This window comes from Pongo abelii, chromosome 11 (genome assembly GCF_028885655.2).
Source record: "Pongo abelii isolate AG06213 chromosome 11, NHGRI_mPonAbe1-v2.0_pri, whole genome shotgun sequence".
In the NCBI taxonomy this organism is placed as follows: domain Eukaryota; kingdom Metazoa; phylum Chordata; class Mammalia; order Primates; family Hominidae; genus Pongo; species Pongo abelii.
In genome coordinates this window covers 104,853,382-104,875,971 of record NC_071996.2, presented here as the reverse complement: position 1 = coordinate 104,875,971, position 22,590 = coordinate 104,853,382, and the positions used below count along the sequence as shown (strand labels likewise).

At 36.9% G+C, this 22,590-nt stretch overlaps 1 protein-coding gene across 19 annotated transcripts in view; it reads left to right on the top strand.

Moving 5' to 3' along the window:
- C2CD6 (C2 calcium dependent domain containing 6) overlaps window positions 1–22,590 on the top strand; it is a 186,056-nt gene that overhangs the window by 11,751 nt on the left and 151,715 nt on the right. For all 19 annotated transcript variants that reach the window (XR_008522960.2, XR_008522956.2, XR_008522954.2 and 16 more), the window contains exons 2-5: window positions 4,041–4,127; window positions 5,474–5,525; window positions 6,868–7,013; window positions 20,611–20,733. Coding sequence is in view for 9 of the 19 variants with exons in the window: in XM_054549655.2 (XP_054405630.1) it covers window positions 4,041–4,127; window positions 5,474–5,525; window positions 6,868–7,013; window positions 20,611–20,733 (408 nt within the window). In the remaining 10 variants the exon portion in view is untranslated. The remainder of the gene's footprint in view (window positions 1–4,040; window positions 4,128–5,473; window positions 5,526–6,867; window positions 7,014–20,610; window positions 20,734–22,590) is intronic.

Genomic DNA, 22,590 nt, shown 5'->3' with positions numbered 1-22,590 from the left:
CCTCAACCTCCTGGGCTCAGGTGATCCTCCCAACTCAGCCTCCTGAGTAGCTAGGACTGTAGGCACTCGCCACCATGCCTGGCTAATTTTTGTATATTTTGTAGAGATGTGGTTTTGCCACGTGGCCCAGGCTGGTCTGGAACTCCTGGGCTCAAATGATCTGCCCACCTTGGCCTCCCAAAGTGCTGGGATTATAGGCATAAGCCACCGTGTCCAGCCTATTTTCTTTGTAATATTGGTCAAGTGTAGTAGTGAGAACTGGGGAAAGCATTTTGATTTTTTTAAAAACATGCATTAAAATATTCCTCGAGGGTCACATGCCCAGAGAGAGCATGAGAGCTCCATGCCCCTTCCCCTCTACCAAAAATTTTTTAAAAAGTGTATACATATTATTATCATGGTGACTGAGTTTTTTGGCATTCAATTAAGTTTTGTGCCTGAGGCTGGGTGTGATGGCTCATGCCTCTAATCCTAGTACTTTGAGAGGCCAAGGTGAGAGGATCGCTTGAGCCCAGGAGTTTGAGGCTACAATGAGCTATGATTGCACCACTGCAGTCCATCCTGGGTGACAGAGCAAGACCCTGTCTCCCCCGTGACCCAAAAAAATTATGCTGGAGGCAATTACCCTATATGAGTCCCAGCTCAGCCAGCAGGTGCTAATAAATGCTTATAGAAGGAATGCTTACCATATGTAACATCTAGCATTGCTGTCCCATAATGCAAGCAGCATTTGTTGCTAGAGCTGCATTGACAAAGCTCTACAGACTGGGTATTTTAAACCTCAGACATTTATTTTCTCACAGTTTTGGGGCTTGGAAGTCCAAAATTAAGGTGGTAGAGTTGGTTTCTTCTGAGACCTCTCTTCTCAGCATATGGGATTAGGGTCCACCCTGATGACCTCATTTTAATCTAATTACCTCTTTAAAAATCCTATCTCCAAATACAATGACATTCTGAGGCACAAGGAGTGAGGATTGCAACGTATGCATTTTTGGGAAAGGCAATTCAGTTTTTAACTGGAGTAAACTCTTAAGTATTGATTACCATATACCAGGTAGTGTATATTAGTTGCTTTCTTTATATTAATTTTGTGTGTGTGTGGACAGAGTCTTGCTCTGTCCCCCAGGCTGGGGTGCTGTGGCAAAATCATAGCTCACTACAGCCTTGAACTCCTGGGCTCAAGCAATGATCCCACCTCAGCCCACAGGCATGTGCCATCACACCAGGCTAATTTACTTTTATCTTTTGTAGAGATGGGGGCCAGTATCACTAGGTTACCCAGGCTGGTCTCAAACTCCTAGGCTCAAGCAGTCCTCCTGCTTTGATCTCCCAAATTGCTGTGATTACAGGTGTGGGCCACCATGTCTGACCTATTTATATTAATTTCCTTAAGTCTCACAAGAGCCCCATAAAGTAGGTTCTGTTATGATTCAGCAAATTGCATGCAGCATCTGTGGTTTAGAGAGGTTAAGTAACTTTCCCAGGGTAACACAGCCAGAAAGGGCAGAAGCAAAATGTAAACTCAGTAGGTCTGGCTTCTTTTACCCAAATCCGAAAGATCGGGTCATGTTTTTTTGATCCATTTAGCCAGTGTATATCTTTTAAGTGGAGAGCTTAATTCATTCACATTCAAGGTTATTATTGATAGGTGGGGGCTTATTCTCATCATTTTATTAATTAATTTCTGGTTGTTTTATGTGTACTTTGTTCCTTTCTTTCTCCCTTATTATTTATTATAGTTGTTTGGTGGTTTCTGTAGTAGTAACATTTGAATCTTTATTCTTAACTCTGCAGTTAAATATATTAACTGCTCTCCATAAGTCTTTTTTTTTTTTTTTTTTGAGACAGAGTCTCACTCTATCGCCCAAGCTGGAGTGCAGTGGCGCGATCTTGGCTCACTGCAATCTTCACCTCCCAGGTTGAAGCGATTCTCCTGCCTCAGTCTCCCAAGTAGCTGGAATTACAGGTGTGCACCATCACGCCCAGCTAATTTTTGTATTTTTAGTAGAGGTGGGTTTTCGCCATGTTGGCCAAGCTGGTCTCAAACTCCTGGCCTCAAGTTATACACCCACCTCGGCCTCCCAAAGTGTTGGGATTACAGGTGTGAGCCACCATGGCTGTCCTCTCCATAAGTCTTATCCTGAAGTTTTCCCCGCTATCTTTTGGTTTGGTTGAAGCTCATCTTATAGTAGGTTTCTTGGGAGGGGCTCAAGAGTAAAGTGTTATCTGGAATGCCTGTTTCATGTATTTTTTAAAATAGCCTTGATACATGAATGCTGTTACTTTGTTGGATAAAAATAGACTTGGTTGGATAAAAATCCTTGGCTTGACCTTTCTTGCCTTGAACTTTATAAAAATACAGCTCTGCAGTTGCATTGCTTTGTTTGTTGCCCTTGAAATATGATGCCAGTCTTATTTCTTATCTTCATAGATAATTTGGTCATTTGCCTGTAGGCAAGATGTCTTTATAAAGTCTAATAATTTTACTAGGGCATATCTTGGAGTTGATCATTATGAGCCAGTTTTTCTAGACACATTGTGAGTCCTATCCACATACAGATTTTTCTCTTAATACTTAAATTTTTCTTGGATTAGAACTTTAAACATTAGTTTTTCCTCCATTGTTTTGTTTTACTTCTTCGAGGATTTTTCATTTGCCTGCCTTCCAATTCAACCATTTTTCTCTGACCCTTTATCCTTCTTTCTCTATCTCATTATCATTCTCTTCACTGGTTCTTATCTTCTTCAATGCCCCTTATAAAGTTTTTCTGAATCGATGCTACCTTTGGGCACTTTGTAATTTAGTATTTATTTCTGGGATGGTTTGTCTTTTTTAAAAATTTCTTTTCTGAATTGATCAACACTCATTTCATTTTTTCTTTCTTGTCTTTGGTCAACTTCTGTTTTAATTGTTGAATAAATGAATGAATTGTTAATTGTAGGCTTAAAAACATCTCCAAATGCTTGTTTGAAGATACTTAATTCAGTTTGAAATGTTATGTTATAATTTACTTCTGTTTTGTGGTTATTTGGGAGGAAGAATTTTTGTCATCTGAAGATTTCTCCCCATTTTCTCCTTATAATAGCTTTTAATGGAGTTGGTCGGATTTTCCATATTTCTTGGCCATGGTCATTTCTTTGCCATAGTTTAAGTGTACTCTCTTCTTTCAGTGTATTGAAGTAGTTGTTTTAAATGGATGAAGTTGTAATTGATGGGAGGTAAGGGGAAAGGAGGGGCATAACCTGTTGTTCTCTTCGGTTTTTCTGGTATGCTTAATTTTCCCCTCTTATATCCTTCTTTCTCTTCCCTGCCGTGTATGCAGGGATACCTCTTCTTCTCTGATGCCTTCACCCCAGAAGCAGTGCTCATCATGATGAGCTACTTCTGGTCCTTCTCTTTCAGGTCCCTTCTCTATGGCCATTGCTGTGAACTGCCAACTCCTAGACCTGTGGTCAGAATTTTTGTGCTCAATGTTGAACTTTCTCTTTCTCAGGATGATTTTGTCTGTGCTTCCTTTTGTGTTCCCTACTCCTCTCTGTTCTTTTCCAGCATCTCTTAAGATTTCTCTTTCCTTGCTTTCTGTCCCTATAGTGTGTGTGTGCATGTTCATATATATGTGTGTATATCTGTGTGCATGTGTGCATATATATGTGTGTGTATGTGTGTGTGTGTGTGTATGTATATATATATATTTGATTGAGTAGAGATTCAGACTCAAGGTATCTCCTATACTATGGCCAACTGGAATTCTCCTTATAAGCTTTTCAAGATATCCTACTAAATATTCAATCTCTTAACAAACTGAAGAACTATGTACTTTTCTCTTCTTTCATGATTCCCTTAATTTTATATTTGTGTACATTTTTATCTCTCTACTAACTTCTTTTGAGGATAGGGATGAGTTTCTTAATCATATTAATACCCCACTACCGAGGAGACCTGATACTTACTAGAGATTCATACAATAATTATTGAATTGATGTTTCACCTAGTTATGTTTTTCTTTCTCTTCCCAAATCTTAATTTATTTACATTGTAGATGCTGAGAAAAACTCTTAAAGGGTCTGATAGTGAAGAACTGGAAATAACACAGGACACACCAAATTTGGTGCCATTTGGGGATGTGGTATGTATGAGTAACGCTCAAAAACCTGTATAAGTTATTTATTATTTGATAATCAAACAGTATATGCAGAAAATGGTTCTCTCTGATGGCATATTTATGAATTTTTCATTTTTATGAGTCAGAAAAACATTGTAATAATCACTGAAATTATAGAAAATATCCTGATTCACAGAAATAATATCTTCTATATTAGGGATTCCCAAATCTAGTTATATCAGAATTACCTGAGACTTTTTATAAAACATTAACTTGAGGCTTCACCTAAGATCTGCTAACTTAGAATCTCTAGGAGAGGAGCCTGGGAATCAGTAATTTTATTGAGCTCTTAAAGTGATTATATTTATTGCTAGATCATGCTAAAGTTTGAAAATTGATCCTGTGCCCCTCCCCGATCCAAAAAACCTCCTAGAAACAAAAGCAAACACCCCCCTCTCTCTTTCACACACACACACACACACACACACATACACACACACACACACACACCCCCCACACAGAGGTAGGACCCAGTATCTAGGCTGAGAACCAGAAAAATCTGTTATTCTGTTTTCAAAGTACAGAACAAGACATGAGAATCTACATGCATATAGAACTGTAAAATATTATGACATTCATTTACAGTTATTTTTATTTTCTGAACACTATTAGAGTGGTAACTGGGTATGAAATAAGAATTTTTCTTGTCCATCTACCTCCTATCATATACAATGTTTAATATAATATTTCTGTTATTTTTACTTGGTTTTAAATACTAAACATGGCTAAATGTATTTAGCTAATTCTCATATTAGGATTCAGATATTCCTGCATTTATTTTGTATTTGATTTTTTGATTAAGTACATGATGCTATTTTCTTTAACATTTAGAAAAACTTGGTGCAAGAGCATGAATATTTTACAGTCCTTGGCATGTTATATAGCCAATGAATCATTGCTGAATGAATTAAGTGGTCTTAGGATACTGGATAAAAGAGTTTGTCTGAAATAAGGCACATTTCTTAATTTTATATGCAGGGTGCTATATTTTATCAGTTCTCACCTAATATCAAATAAAAACAATTTAAAGGGTGATGATCAGATTTATGTTAATAATGAATTATTCTTTGGCTTTGTATTCTTGTTCATTTTAGGTTTACTTTGAATGTGGCCTGCCCATTTTTCTTCTGTATTTCTGCTTTCCGATGATTTCTATTAACTAGATATTTTTCATGAGAAACAATATTTCAAATGAGAAAAACCAATGACGTGGAGTTTTACTTTTTAAAAATAGAGTTCAGTGTAAAGTGGAAGAACAGTTAACTTTTTAAATGCATTCACTGTCTGTGTTTTTGTTTTGATTGTTGTAGGTTGGCTGCCTGGGCATTCATATAAAGAACTGCAGACATTTTACGCCTAAGAGTATCCTTTCTTTTGATTTAAGAATCATAGTAATTATATCTCACTGTTTCAGTTATCCATTGCTGCATTACAAACCATTCCAAAACTTAGTGGCTTAACACATTGACCATTTTATCATCAATCACCACTGTTCATTCACTAGTTGCTGCTTCTGCTTCATGATATAACAGCTTGGGCTATAGTTGTCTGACAGTTCAAAAGCGCTGGTATATCTGAAGTGGCCCATTTACATGTCTGGTTGCTTTAGTGGGGATGCATGGAAGGCTAGACTTAGCAGGGGTGCTGAAATGGTTGGAGTCTCTCTCTCTTTCCCTACGTCCTATCATGTTTTATCTCCCTTTATTAATTTTAATTTAAAAATATATCACAGTAATATATTATTTATCTTGATTACTAGTTGTTGGCGTCCCCTTAAATTTGGTGCTGTAGGTGAGTGCCTTTTTGGCTTACTAGTCCCAACCCTATTCACGTTCCATTACATTTTATTGGTTAATGCAGTCATAGAGCCAGCCCAGATTTAGTGGCAGGGGAAATAAAGTGGACTTTTTGATGTGGGAGTAACAAAAGCTTTTCAGCCATCTGTAATCACTGCAATCACCATATAAATGAAAGGAAAAATATATATCTTCTTGTATGATAATGCTAATTTATTTGTAAGTAATGTGTGCTTCCTTTAAACATTTTTAAAAGGATTTAATTTATATTGGTGCTTTTAAATAAGCTGAGTGCTTATTTTTGGATTTATCACAGCATAAAACCAGCCTCATTATGGAGATTTGATGTTTCTTTTTTATATAAAGAGAATTTTGGAAAATAATTCTGTATAAAGAGATTTTTGAAGATAGTTAAATCATGAAACAAAATTGTTTTACTCTGTAGCATTCTATGAAAGATACAATACAGACCAATATAGTATAAATGAACTATATTTTTAAGTGAATTAGGGTAGAACACTTTTTGTCTCAAAATTAAAAATAAGTTAATCTGATATATTTTTAAATATTTTGAATTTCTACATAATTATCCTTAGGAAAAATTTCAACTATATATTGCATATACTTAGTCACCTTGAAATTAATACATAGCAAAACTTGCAAAGGAATTTTGTTGGAAATGTGAGGCTAAAAATACCAGGGATGTAAGGAAGAATCAACCTTCTTTTACTTATATTGTGTCCACCAGTGATGGGCAAAAATACTATTTTAGAATACTTTTTTTCTATTGTTTAATGCTACATGATTGATTTTAGGTTTTGATCTGAATCATTTAATGTATTAATTTTACAATGTATTATTGTTCAATTACAACAAAATTTATTTCCTGAATATCATTCTATTTTCAGTCAGTGTACAACATTTTGCTAATTTGTTCATTCGCATCTCTATAAACAAAGCTGCGAAATGTACAAAAATGTGTAGCTTGCTATCTAAAAACAATGAGAAGAACACTGTAATTAAGTTCGATGAAGTGAAGTATTTTTCTGTACAGGTAATGTTAATATCTCTTCTAGATATTAGAATGGCTCCTTATAGTTCCAAATATTCTACCCTAATTCTGTCTTTTTATAAAAATGAGTAGAAAAGAAACAAAAGCAGTGAGTGCCTTTTTATTTGGTATCTTACAGTATTCTATTTCTATACCATGGGCTATAGTGGTGTTTTAAAAAAAGAAACAATTTTACTGCAAAATGCATAATCTTAGTAGATTTCTTTCCTGAGATGTTACTGTCTGTGGTTTCCAGTATTCATTATGCATGTATTTATCTCTATCTTGCTCTTCTCTTCCCATCTACTGTCTTCCACCTTAGAGTTTTTCCCATCTCCTTTCCCATTCCTTTTCTTCTATCCTGTATTCCCCTTTGTCTCTAATTATTTTTGCATGGATTAACGTAGTCTTTATTACAACCCAAACACACACACACACACACACACACACACACAATCATCCTTATTTTACGGATGAAGAAATTGAGGCACTCTGTGGTTAAGGACCTTTCTTAAGGTCATAGAGCTGGTAAGTGGTAAGTAGTTGAGCTGGGAATGTGGGCAGTCTGGTTTCAGACCACACTTCATTAAACTGCCTCACACACCAGCACTTACTATGTTTCTGTTTACAGTTAGGCTTATTAGAATCTTAAATGTATCTTAAAACTTTAAAAAAAAATGACTGGGCGCAGTGACTCCTGCCTGCAATCCCAGCACTTTGGGAAGCTGAAGTGGGCAGATTACTTGATTTCAGGAGTTTGAGACCAGCCTGACCAACATGGTGAAACGCTGTCTCTACTAAAAACACAAAAATTAGCCAGGCATGGTGGTGCACACCAGTAATCCCAGCTACTCGGGATGCTGAGGCAGGAGAATCACTTGAACCCAGGGGGTGGAGGTTGCAGTGAGTTGAGATCATGCCACCGCACTCCAGCCTGGGCAACAAAGCTGGACTCCGTCTCAAAAAAAAAAAAAAAAAAGAATGACACTATTCCATACAGCTGCAGGAGTCATTGATTTGTCCAATTATTTATTACATTAGTTGAATTTTAGGGAAATCCTAAAGCCTTTTCTGTATGCTCCGTATTATTTTTCAGACTTTATCTGTTTAAGTGTTGAGTAGTGAAAACAGTTTTTTATTTTTTTTTATTATACTTTAAGTTCTAGGGTACATGTGCACAACATGCAGGTTTGTTACATAGGTATACATGTGCCATGTTGGCTTGCTGCACCTGTCAACTCATCATTTACATTAGGTATTTCTCCTAATGCTGTCCCTTCCCCAGTCCCCCAGCCCCCTACAGGCCCTGGTGTGTGATGTTCCCCACCCTGTGTCCATGTATTCTCATTGTTCAATTCCCACCTATGAATGAGAACATGCGGTGTTTGGTTTTCTGTCCTTGTGATAATTTGCTAAGAATGATGGTTTCCAGCTTCATCCATGTCCTGGCAAAGGACATGAACTCATCCTTTTTTATGTCTGCATAGTATTCCATGGTGTATATGTGCTACATCTTCTTAATCCAGTCTATCATTGATGGACATTTGGGTTGGTTCCAAGTCTTTGCTATTGTGAATAGTGCCACAATAAACATATGTGTGCATGTGTCTTTATAGTAGCATGATTTATAATCCTTTGGGTATATACCCAGTAATGGGATCGCTGGGTTAAATGGTATTTCTAGTTCTAGATCCTCGAGGAATCGCCACACTGTGAAGACAGTTTTTTAAGCATAGATTTTTGTTGTTGTTGTTGTTTGTTTGTTTTAAGCAATGAAAAAACAAGGAATAGTTTTGCTGGAGGCAATACATACTGTTTGTTTTACTCTGCAAATAGTTTTCCTAAGCTTCATTGGCAAATTCTCAAGAATTTGGGGGATATATGTCCATTTAAATAAAATTTGAAACATTAATATTTGAAAATAATGTAAAGTATATAGTAAGGTGTTTATCTTCATTAGCATAATCAAAATCTGTTTCCTGTATTTATTTAAATAGGTACTGTTAGTTTGAGCACATTAAAAGGACAGTTTTAATGGAACTCTAATAGAAAGTTTGAGAATGACAATAATTACACAGAAAATTGGACAAGCAAACAAAGAAACATAAAAAAGCGAGACACATGTTAACTACAGGGAAATTAAAAATGATACAGGAAAGGAAATATAATTATGGTAATATATTGTTAAACTCTGAATGATAGTTACACATATAAACTAATATAAACACTAACAATCTAACAAAAATGTATGTTATAGAATATATTGGAGGAATGGTGAGAAGTATGAAAACTGTCGGGGGAGAATTGAGAGATAATATTTTTCTTCCACAATATGCAGTTAGTAGTTAGTATTTCAAACTAGAAAAAATCAATGAATAAATATAAGCATGTTACTTAGAAACATGAAGGCAAAACTTAGAGAAATTTATTTAGAGGTTGAAAAGGCAGCTTCCGAGGAATGGAAATTAGGGGGTGGGTGGGGTGGAATTCTAAAATTGCACCCCGGATTTAACTTACAGAAGTATGACTGTATGAAAATGTGGAGAGGTACTGTCATTGAAAAAAGAATTTGTAATATTCTCTGAGAGTGGGGGACATGACACGCCACTGAGGGCCACAGGGGAAGTATCAGAATGGTCAGGAGGTAGAGGACAGGAGTGAGGGGAGAGTCTAGGCCTTTTGGGGGTTGCTGAGGGAAAGGCAAGGCAGGAAACCAGTTTAGGATTGGCTAGTTTGAATAATTTCAGGGGTCTTTGGGTTATAGAAATGGTCTCTAGTTTTCTAATACCTGGCCCGGGGATAATTTAGGGCAAGGGGAATGTGTGAGAATTAGATTAGGAGGTGGTTGGCTGGGCACAGTGGCTCATGCCTGTAAGCCCAGCACTTTGGGAGGCCGAGGAGAGCAGATCACTTAAGGTCAGGAGTTCGAGACCAGCCTGGTTAACATGGTGAAACTCGTCTCTACTAAGAATACAAAACTTAGCTGGGTGTGGTGGCACATGCCTGTAATCCCAGCTACCTGGGAGGTTGAGGCAAGAGAATCGCTTGAACCCGAGAGACAGAGTTTGCAGTGAGCCAAGATGGCACTACTGCACTCCAGCCCGGGCAACAGAGTGAGACAAAAAAAAAAAAAAAAAAAAAAAAAAAAGTGGTTGGAGCTATAGCCTTGAGATTGGTTAGTTTGCAAATAAAAGATGTGCTCTCTGCTAAGCCTTTGCTGTCTCCAGCAGTCTAACCCTGGGAGAGGAAGTCTCTCCCTCAACAAGCTTTTTAAGATGCCAGAACATCATAACTTACAGAAGCTTTTTTTTTTTTTTCTTAAAAACAAAACAAAATGTGATTGACTGAGCATAGTGGCTCACGCCTATAATCCCAGGATTTTGGGAGGCCAAAGCAGGAGGAATGCTTGAGGCCTGGAGTTCAAAACTGGCCTGGTCAACATAGCGAGACCCCATCTCTACAAAAGAAATATTAAAAAATTAACTGGGTGTGGTGGCATGTACCTGTAGTGCCAGCTACTCTGGAGGCTGAGGCAGAGGATGGCTTGCACCCAGTAGTTTGAGGCTGCAGTGAGCCATGATCCTATCACTGCACTCCAGCTTGAGTGACAGAGTGAGACCTTGTCTCAAAAATATCAAACCAAAACAAACAACAAAAAACCATGACTAATACAGGCGGGAGTAAGAAAAAAGTTGTTTCTTTGTTTTAACCATTGTAGAAGTTCTTGACTTTATATAGTATATAATTAGGATAAAATAAAATTACATTGCATACGCTTTAGTACTTTAATTTGCTAAAATGTACAACATAGATCTAGGTTAAAATTTTTTAAATCCATACAGACTAACAACGGAAAACGCATAGGAAGTGGATTTAACTTAGTTTAATTGTTCCAGAAAGCTGCTGGGAAAGTGATATAAAAACTCAGACTGAAGAATGAGTAGTAGCGGATTTCTGGTTCTGTCCATCCTGGAATAGCTGGTATTAGATTCACTCGTCTGCTCTAAACAGCTATGAAACAGAAAAATACATGAAGGAACTATATCCTGGCATTAGACAATGGAAAGTGGAGGGAGGCACTTCTAAAGAGAAGGGAAGCACAAGCGGTGAGCTCCACATTTACAGCAGCTTTTTATCTGGCGGTGATTCCCGCACAGCGGAGTGAAACCCAAGCAGAGAATGGCAGTCTTGGTGCGTGGAGGAAGCAGACGCTGAGCAGAGGAAGAAGAGAAAGCAGAGATGGCAATTTAGGGCTCCTACGGGGGCTGGAATTTGTTGAGCAGGGTTCTAAAGAAAAAGGAATAGCAGATAAGAGCCCAGAAATCTATGTAGGTATTCTTCTCAGGTTCTTGGCTGAAAATAAGTTGTGTGTGTACAGGGTAAGCCTCCAGGAGAAACTACAGAGAACAGACGCTGGAGGGCTGAGAGCTGACTAGAAAATTCAGAAGTCCAAATTCAGAGTTATTGGAGTCTGAGCGAAAGCAGAGAGTTCTCATTAAATAGTCCCAGAATTCAGCTGAGATCCCAGAAAGGCCAAGTTTTAAGAGCAAGGACGATGTTCTACAGAAACTGAAATAGATCCATCCTCTAACGAAGCCTCTGTAGGACGAACATAATCTGCCAGGAATTGCCTTCCAAAAAAGAACTGAGCACTTTTTAGAGGAAGATATTTAAAAAATCCAGAGTCTCTATCATTTATAATGTCCATTCATACAATAAAAAATTACCACTTATGGAGGGATAAAAGCAGTCAATAGAAGTAAACCCACAGATGACTCAGATGTTCAAATTAGAGGCAAGAACTTTAAAATAACTGTCATAAACATATCAACGTGGAAACGGTGTACAAAAGGTGGACAAAATGGGAATTTTGAAGACTGAAAATGGAAGAGAACCAAGTAAAAATTCTAGATCTAAAAAATACAGTATTTGAAATGGATAAGTCATTGAAGGACTTAAAAGCATTCTGGAAACAGTAAGAGAAAGGATCTGTGAACTGAAAGATTGGTCAATCAAAATCATTCAAATTGAAGCTCAGAGGAAAAAAAGAATGGAAAAATGTAAGAAACTGGTGGGATACTGTCACTCAATTTATAACATATAGTTGAGTCCCAGAGGAAGAGAAGAGGAAATATTTTTTTTTAACTTTTAAGTTCTGGGGTACATGTGCAGGCTTGGTACATAGGTAAACTTGTGTCATGGGGGTTTGTTGTACAGATTGTTTCATCACCAGGTATTAAGCCTAGTACTCAGTTATTTTTCTGATCCTCTGCCTCCTCCTATCTTCCACCCTCTGATAGGCCGCACTGTGTGTTGTTCCCCTCTATGTGTCCATGTGTTCTAATCATTTAGCGCCCACTTATAAGTGAGAACATGTAGTATTTGTTTTTCTGTTCCTGTGCTAGTTTGCTAAGGATAATGGCCTCCAGCTCCATCCATGCCCCTGGAAAGGATATGATCTCATTCTTTTTTATGGCTGCATAGTATTCCATGGTGTATATGTACTACATTTTCTTTATCCGGTCTATCATTGATGGGCGTTCAGGTTGATTCCATGTCTTTGCCCTTGTGAATGGTGCTGCAATGAGCATATGTGTGCATGTGTTTTTATAATAGAACAATTCATATTCTTTTGGGTATATACCCAGTAATGGGATTGCTGTGTCAAATAGTATTTTTGTTTTTAGGTCTTTGAGGAATCACCACACTCTCTTCCACCATGGTTGAACTTATTTACACTCCCACCAACAGTGTATAAGCATTCCTTTTTCTCTGCAACCTCATCAGCATCTGCTATTTTTTTTTTGAGTTTTTAGTTATAGCCATTCTGACTGGTATCTCATTGTGGTTTTGATTTGCATTTCTCTAATGATCAATGATGTTAAGCTTTTTTTCACGTGATTGTTGGCCACATGTGTGTCTTCTTTTGAAAAGTATCTGTTTATGTCCTTTGTCCGCTTTTTGGGATTGTTTGTTTTTTTCTTTTAAGTTTGTTTAAGTTCCTTATAGATGCTGGATATTAGACCTTTGTTAGATGCATAGTTTGCAAAAATTTTCCCCATTCTGTAGGTTGTCTGTTTACTCTGTTGATTGTTTTGCTGTGCAGAAGCTCTTTAGTTTAATTAGATCCCATTTGTCAATTTTTGCTTTTGTTGAGATTGCTTTTGGTGTCTTCATGATGAAATCTTTGTCCCTGTCTATGTCCTGCATGGTATTGCTTAGGTTGTCTTCCTGGGTTTTTATATTATAGTTTTGGGTTTTACATTTAAATATTTAATCCATCTTGAGTGAATTTTTATATATGGTATAAGGAAGAGGTCCAGTTTCAATCTTCTGCATATGGCTCGCCAGTTATCCCAGCACCATTTATTGAATAGGGAATCCTTTCCCTATTGCTTCTTTTTGTCAGGTTTGTCAAAGATCGGATAGTTGTAGGTGTGTGGTCTTATTTCTGGGTTCTCTGTTCTGTTCCTTTGGTCTATGTGTCTGTTTTTGTACCAGTACCATGCTGTTTTGGTTATGTAGCCCTGTAGTATAGTTTGAAGTTGGGTAGTGTGATGCCTCTAGCTTTGTTATTTTTGCTTAGGATTGCTTTGGTTATTTGGGCTCTTTTTTGGTTCCATATGAATTTTAAAGTAGTTTTCTCTAGTTCTTTGAAGTATCTCAATGGTGGTTTAATAAGAATAGCATTGAATCTATAAATTTATTTGGGCAGTAATGGCCATTTTAATGATATTGATTCTTTCTATGCATGAGCATGGAATGTTTTACCATTTGTTTGTGTCATCTCTGACTTCTTTGAGCAGTGGTTTGTAGTTCTCCTTGTAGAGATCTTTCACCTCTCTAGTTAGCTGTACTCCTAGGTATTTTATTCTTTTTATAGCAGTTGTGAATGGGAGTTCATTCCTGATTCAGTTCTTGGCTTGTTGTTGGTGTATAGGAATGCTAGTGATTTTTGCACATTGATTTTGTATCCTAGGACTTTGCTGAAGTTGTTTATCAGTTTTAGAAGCTTTTGGGCTGAGACTATGGGGTTTTCTAGTTGTAGGATTATGTCATCTGCAAACGGATAGTTTGACTTCCTCTGTTCCTATGGGGATGCCTTTTATTTCTTTCACTTGCCTGATTGCCCTGGCCAGGATTTCCAATCCTATGTTGACTAGGAGTGGTGAGAGAGGGCATCCTTGTCTTGTGCCTGTTTTTAAGGGGAATGGGGAATTGGTTTGGATTTACATCCATTGTTTTTGAAGCACATCAGCTGAATAAAGTTCAGGTTTGTTAAAAAAAAAAAGGAGGGAACCATTGCCCATTCAGTGTGATGTTGGCTGTGGGTTTCAACTAGTTATTGAAGGACCATACCTCAGAATAATAATATCTTTCTTATTATTCTGAGGTGTGATCCTTCAATACCTAGTTTATTGAGAGTGTTTGACATGAATGGTATTGAATTTTATTCAATAGCTGCATTATCTGCATCTATTGAGATAATCATGTGAGTTTTGTCTTTAGTTCTGTTTATGTGATTGATCACATTTATTGATTTGTATATGTCGAACCAACCTTGTATCCCAAGGATAAAGCCTACTTGACAGTGGTGGGCAAGCTTTTTGATCCGCTGCTAAATTCAGTTTGCCAGTATTTTGTTTAGGATTTTTACATCAATGTTCATCAAGGATATTGGCCTAAAGTTTTCTTTTTTGTTGAATCTCTGCCAAGTTTTCATCAGGATGATGCTGGCCTCATAGAATGAGTTAGGGAGGTGTCCCTTCTCCTCAATTTTGGGGAATAGTTTCAGTAGGAATGGTACTAGCTCTTCTTTGTACATCTGGTAGAATTCAGCTATGAATTCATCTGGTCTTGGGCTTTTTCTGGTTGGTAGGCTGTTTATTATTGCTTCAATTTCAGAGCTTGTTATTGGTCTATTCAGGGATTCACTCTCTTCCTGGTTCAGTCTTGGGAGGGTATATGTGACCATGAATTTATCCATTTCTTGAAGATTTTCTAGTTTATTTGCATAGTGGTGTTCATAATATTCTCTAATGGTTGTTTGTATTTCTGTGGAGTCAGTGGCAATATCCCCCTTGTCATTTCTGATTGTCTTTGTTTGAATCCAGAAGAGGAAATATTTAAAGAACGAATGACCTAAGTCTTCCCCAAATTAATTAAAAATCCATCCATACATTCAAGAAACTCAGTGAACCTTAAGTGAGTAAGTACAGAAATGATCACACATATGTATATCCCATTCAAACTGCTGAAAACAAAAGATAATGAGAAAATCTTAAAGGCAACCAGAGGGGGGAAAAACACATTACATTCAGATGCACAACAATAAGAATATCAGCTGACTCTCCATCAGAAACAATGTAAATCGGAGGACAAGAGAATGCCAGCTTCAGAATGCTGGGAGGCGGGGAAAGTTCAGCCTAGATTTCTATATTCAGTGAGAATATACTTCAAAAAGATGGTGAAAGACAAAAGCTGAGAGAATTTGTATCTAGAATACCTGCATTGTAATAAATATCAAAGAAAGCTTCAGGTTGGAGACAAATGATCCCAGATAGAAGCCCAGATACACAGGAAGGAAGAGCACTAGAAATGGTAAATGAGTGGGTAAAAATACAAGACTATTAAAAAAATTTATCCAAAAGACAATTGAGTTTTATTATTTAAAAACACAATAATGTCAATGAATGATAGGAATTGTAGCATATGTAGAAGTGCAATACATGGCCAGAATAGCACAGAGAATGAGGAGGTGTAAATAGAATTATACTATTGGACATGGTGGTTTGATTTTAATTCAAGATACATTGTGATGTGTGAAAGATCCATATTATAATGGATCTAGAGCAACCACTAAAAGTTAAACAAAATTGTATTAGGAAGGAAGAAAGGAGAAAGAGAGGGAGGGAGCCAGGGAGAAGGGGGGGAGGAGGGAGGAAGATGAGTGTGGAAACTAAATTAGCATTAAATTTGAGAACTTAGAAAATGACAGTAAAACTTTAGGAAATGAAGAGGAAGAAATTAATAACAAAAGAAATAAATGAGTTATTTACAACAGTATAGATGTTAAAGAAATGTAACAATACAAAAGCTAATTAGTAATAAAAGTAACACAGTAGGCACAATTCTGGTAAGTCTCATTAAGAAAATTATGCAAAATTTGGAATATAGGTATAAATATGAAGGCAGTTAAAAACTGTAAGAGAATACCATATATAACTCTATGCTAAAAATTTGAAAATATCGATAAAATAGAATATTATATTAGAGAAATATAAATTACATTATGTTTTAGCTCTATCTTTTGTAAACTGAATATAGATTTAAAATATCCAGTCTGACAGTCTTTGTATTTTATCTACATCTGTTAGTGTAGTAGTTAATATGTGTAATGTTAATGTATGTAATGTTACTGTAGCATGTTACATTTTATATAATTATATTTGAGTTTAAATCTGTTACCTTCTTTTGTGCTTTCTATTTATCCCAGTTGAACCATGGATTATTTTTTTCTTCTTTCCTCTTTTGTCTTCTTTTCTTCATCTCTGGGATTGAGTACAGTTGTTGCTTGGACAACACAGGCACTGAGGCACTGACCCCCCTCTGCAGTCAAAACTGACTTCCCCAGTCAGTAGACTACTAATAGTCTACCGTTGACTAGAATTTTTACCAATAACATAAACAGTTGATCGACACATATTTTGTATGTTATGTATTATATACTGTATTCTTACAATAACACAACTAGAGAAAAGAAAACGTTAAAAAAATCATGTGGAAGAGAAAGCATATTTACTGTTCATTAAGTGGAAGAGGATCATCATAAAGGTCTTCATTCTTGTCGTTTTCACATTGAGCAGGCTGAGAAAGAAGAGAGGTTAGTCTTGCTGTCTCAAGGGTGGCAGAGGAGGAAGTGGTGGAGGAGGTAGAAGGAGAGGCAGGAGATGCAGGAGAGGCAGGCACATTGGGTCTAACTTTTATTGAAAAACCATGTATAGGTGGACACATGCAGCTCAAACCATGTTGTTCAAGGGTCAACTGTATTTTACAATTTCATTCCATTTTTCTTCTTTCTTGTTTTGGAGATTATACGCTACTGTTTTTAAAAATGGCTATCATAGAAATTATGTATGCTTATCAAATCCAATGTTTAACGATACCCTCATCCTTTCATCCTTCTCCTGGGAAGAGCAAGGATCTTAGAAACTTTAATTCCATTTATCACCCTCAACTAATATGTTATTATTGTCTTTTTTTTTTGTATTTTTAATTCCCCTGAGTTATAATTTGTATTTATTTAATATAGTCTATATTTGTTTAGTTTACCTACATATTTGCCACTTTAACTTTTCTTACAGCTCAGATCATCCTCCTGGGGTCAGTTACCTTCTGTCAGAACTATTTATTTAAAATTATTTTTCCTGTGAGAGTTAGTTGGTGACATAATTATTTTGTTTGCCTGGTCTTTTTTTTTTTTTTCTTGTTCTGTAGGGATTTTTTTTTTTAATACTTTAAGTTCTGAGATACATGTGCAGAACGTGCAGGTTTGTTACATAGGTATACACGTGCCATGGTGGTTTGCTGCACCCATCATACCATCATCTACATTAGGTATTTGTCCTAAGGCTATCCCTCCCCTATGCCCCCACCCCTCGACAGGCCCCAGTGTGTGATGTTCCCCTCCCCTGTGTCCATGTGTTCTCATTGTTCAACTCCCACTTATGAGTGAGAACATGCGGTGTTTGGTTTTCTGTTCTTTTGTTAGTTTGCAGGTCTTTATGTCATTCTCATTTTTGAATGAATTTTTTTTTTGAGTATAGAATTGTAAATTTGCAGTTATTTTCTGAAGTATTTCACTATCTCTTAGCTTTCATATTTGTTGAAGAGAAGTCACTTGTCAGTCTGTCACCTTTGAAAATAATGTATCTTCCTCTTTCTGTGTGTGTTATATATTTTTTTCTTCTAATTTCACTCTGATGGGTTTCTGTATATTATGTTGGGATTTATTGGCTGCTTAACCTGGATTGTTGATGTTCATTAGTTATGAAAAATTATTAGCTAATATTTCTTTCTTTTTTTTTTTTTTGAGACAGAGTCTTGCTCTGTCACCCAGGCTGGAGTGCAGTGGCACGATCTTGGCTCACTGCAACCTCTGCCTCCTGGGTTCAAGCGATTCTCCTGCCTCAGCCTCCTGAGTAGCTGGGATTACAGGCGCGTGACACCATACCCGGCTAAATTTTGTATTTTTAGTAAAGATGGGGTTTCACCATGTTGGTCAGGCTGGTCTCGAACTCCTGACCTTGTGATTCACCCACCTCGGCCTCCCAAAGTGCTGGGATTACAGGCATGAGTCACCATGCCTGGCTAGCTAATATTTCTTAAAATAGTGCTTCTCTGCTCCATTTTCTTAATCCTTTATTTCCTTTCCTTGGACTCTGGTTAACTTATGTTAGGTATTCTTACATTATCTTCCATGTCTTTTAACCTATAAAAAATATTTTTCATCACTTTGTCTCTCTGCCCTGCATTCCAGGTAATTCTTCTGATCTTTATTTTATTTTATTATTATCAGTTTTATTGAGACAGGGTCTCCCTCTGTCACCCACACTGGAATGCAGTGGCGTGATCATGGCTCACTGCAGCCTCAACCTTCTGAGTTCAAGTGATCCTCCTGTCTCAGCCTCCTGAGTAGCTGGAACTAAAGATGTGCACTACCATGCTTGGCTACTTTTTGTATTTTTTTGTGGAGACGGGATTTTGCCATGTTGCCGAGGCTAGTATCAAACTCCTGGGCTGAAGCAATTCACCTGCCTTGGCCTCCCAAAGTGCTGGGATTCCTTAATTCTAGTTCGTTAATTCTCCAAAGCTGCGTCAGATTTGTGGTTGAGTTGATATAGTGTTTTTATTCAATTGTTTTAGTTTTCATTTCTACAAGTTGTTCCTTGTTTAGGTTTGTTAAATCATTTTTAAAGTTTCCTGTGCCAGGAGTATATTTTCAGTTTGGTTTTTGTTCCTTTAAAGATAGTAAACATAGATCTTAAAAATTCCCATATTTAAGGTTTTTTTGGGGTCTATTTTTGCTCTTCTCATTTGTGGCGCTTTGTTTCCATGCTGACTGAGTTATTTTTTGACTGTTAACTGCTCATTTTCCTTGGAAAATTATTTGTGGAACTTCTTTGAGGTCTAGGATGAAAGTAGTAGCTCTATGCAAGATTTGTTTCTTCTAAGGCAACTGAGCCCACTACCAGTTTGGGACCATTTTCTACTAAATTCCACTTGAGATATTTTTTAAAATTTAAGTTGTCCTGTTTATTTGTTTATGTTATGACAAAATATACATAAGATAATGTTTACCATGTAAACCATTTTAAGTATCTGGCTTGAAATTTTGTATAAGATTCAGCGACTGTGACTTTAGGCTGTAATTTCACTGAACTGGTTTTTGTTTATAGCTTATTAGGGACCCCACACTCCATTCTACTCAGCAGTACAACTTTCCTTGCAGCCTTCTATAGATGTGATGGGAGAAGGGGTTCTCCATTCACTGAAGCCATAGCCATTTGGGTTTTCAGCTTTCTGGGAGGATGGTTGGGGAAGGACCCTCTGTTAAATGTATCATGTCTTGTCTTCTCTCTTCTTTGCCTTCCAAGACCATACAAACTGCAGTTTTAGGTCACCTGATTGGGAAGTGCCCTGAGGGCAAATGTAACTTCAGGGTCTAGTTTACTTCTCTGAGTGTCTGTCAATACTTGGAGTTTTATATGATTACTTCTCACCATTTTATTAACCCTGTTTTGCTTTTAAAATGGTATTTTAAATATTTTATTGAGCATTTGTAGTTTTCTACTGTTTCCAATAATCAAGATGCCAAATTGTTGAAAAACGGAGCCTGCCCTCTTAACTAGTCTGCTGGCACACAGGGCTTGCATTCCTTTTTCTCATTTCTCAGGGGAAGACAGTCACGAACATAACTTTAAGAAGGCTGATATCGGCTCTGATGTCAACCATCAGGAGAGACACCACAGGAAGGCACCTGGATTCTTAGGAGTGGGGAGGCATGACTTTTTTTCTAATTAGCAATGGAGTGTACAGATATTAAAGGTTACATAATAATGGTACTGTGCTCCAGAGCTCAGGGTTGGGAGAGAGTTTCAAGTTCAGGCAATGGTATACATTTTGTCAAAAAGTTAAAGAACAGAGACTGAAAAGGATATTAGATATTTTTTAGTGTTGGATATTTGGATAACCTGTATTTGGATTATCTGGATTATTTGGATTTCGTATTGGGTAGTTGATTATCTTTGATAATGTAGTTTCAATAGAGTATTCAGGGTGAACTTTTGTGTAGTGTTAAAAAGAGAATGTAGGTAATGGGTGTTTCCAAAAGATGATAATTGACGTTAGATATAAGCAAGATCTTCATTTTGTTGATATTAGTATATATGTGACTGTGGGGTTGAAAGTTATAAAGCTAATGACATACAAAAATGAATCACTAGATATGCAAATAATGTAATAGTATATTGGATGTATGTGTTCAGAAATATTTAGGCTCAAATTTAATTCTTTTTTTCTTATATATTTTGATATTGAGGTTCCTAGACGTTATGATGATGAGCGGAATAATATTTTATTGGAACTCATACAGTATGACAATAGAGAAAAACGTGCTTTCTTGTTAGGGAGTGTTCAGATACATCTTTATGAAGTAATTCAGGTATGTATAAAATGATTTTCTTCACCTTGGTATCATGTTGCCGGTTGGTTGTCCAGTTTGTTGTGATTTATTATACTCGATGGGCTTTTTTTGTTTATTGTCTGCCTTCAAATTCATGTGCTTAAGAAATAAAATCTCCCTTTGGCTATATATTTTTTCAAAGAGTTGGCTTATAATAGCATAATGTTTTTAAAAATTTATTTTCCAGCTTGTAATCCCAGCACTTTGGGAGGCCAAGGCGGGCAGATCAACTGAGGTCGGGAGTTCAAGACCAGCCTGACCAACATGGAGAAACCCCATCTCTACTAAAAATACAAAATTAGCCGGGCATGGTGGTGCATGCCTGTAATCCCAGCTACTTGGGAGGCTAAGGCAGGAGAATTGCTTGAACCCGGGAGGTGGAGGTTGCGGTGAGCCGAGATCACGCCATTGCACTCCAGCCTGGGCAACAAAAGCAATACTCCATCTCAAAAAAATATATATATACCGGATATATATATATATGAAATTAAGTAAACAAAAAACTCACACTTAGACTTTTAGGTTGTATCACTAACTAACTTTCTGGAAAATAAATTTTCTTGGCCCACTGCAAACTCCACCTCCCTGGCTCAAGCGATTCTCCTGCCTCAGCCTCCCCACTATCTGGGACTGCAGGTACATGCCACTGCACCTGACTACTTTTTGTGTTTTTAGTAGAGACAGGGTTTTGCTATGTTGCCCAGGCTGGTCTCATACTCCTGAGCTCAAATAATCTGCCCACCTCAGCCTCCCAAAATGTTGAGATTACAGGCCTGAGCCACTGTGCCTGGCTATTTAAATTTGCAAATAAAAGTTGCATAAATTTATCATGTACAGAATGATGTTTTGATATATGTATACATTGTACAATGGCTAAATAGAGTAAAACATGTTTTATTATGTTTCTGAAATGTCTTAAGACATGACTGAACCTGCAAACTCTGTCTCTTAGTTGGCAATACAAATTTTGGTTTAGTTCTTTCTTCCTTAGCTGGGCTGCTTACAGATTTCCTTGTGCATGTGTCTTTTAGAGGTTAGCCAAAGATTTGGGCAGAGTTTATATACAGATTTTATGGTTGCTTCCCTCTTGTTTTCTCCTCTCTAGGAGTCCTTTTCACTTTCCAGCAGCTCTTTTTGTGGTTGTGTTGAACTCAGAGTCAATAACTTATTGATTGGTGAATAAGTATAAACAATCTAAAGTATTTTCAGGAATATTTTTTGTTACATACAGCAAGGAAGTCTTCAAAGACTAATGGGGTTATGTCAACAGCCAGATTGCGGGGACTCCTATTGGCCAACTTCAGAATAACTTGAACATAGATTATTGCAACATTCTGAATAAAGGAAAATTCGTGACTCCTTGGTGATCTTCAAAAAAGAGAAGAAAAGAGGTGGCATAAGAAGAAAAAGGAAAATTTTAAAACAAAAGAATACCAGTTTATGAATGTGGAAGTAATGAAAGAATTACAAATTATTGTTTTTGCAACTCTTTATAATGAATAATGATTAATTCAGTCAATATTTAGCAATGGCACTAAAAACCATTAGGTAAAAGGTTATCGGGAAGCAAGATATTCGCATGGTGCCATAGTAATAGCACAGGGGAAATGTTCTTCTACAATAGAGAGATGTGGTAGTTGCCACTTTAACCAAGAGCTCGAATTTAGCATAATGAATTGTGGATAACTTAACATCATGTACTTCCTGTAGTGATACAATGTGAAGTACACAGTATTATCTATGACTTATCATCATCAAAAATGTTTAACCTGGCTGGGTGCGGTGGCTCAGGCCTGTAATCCTAGCACTTTGGGAGACTAAGGTGGGAGAGTTGTT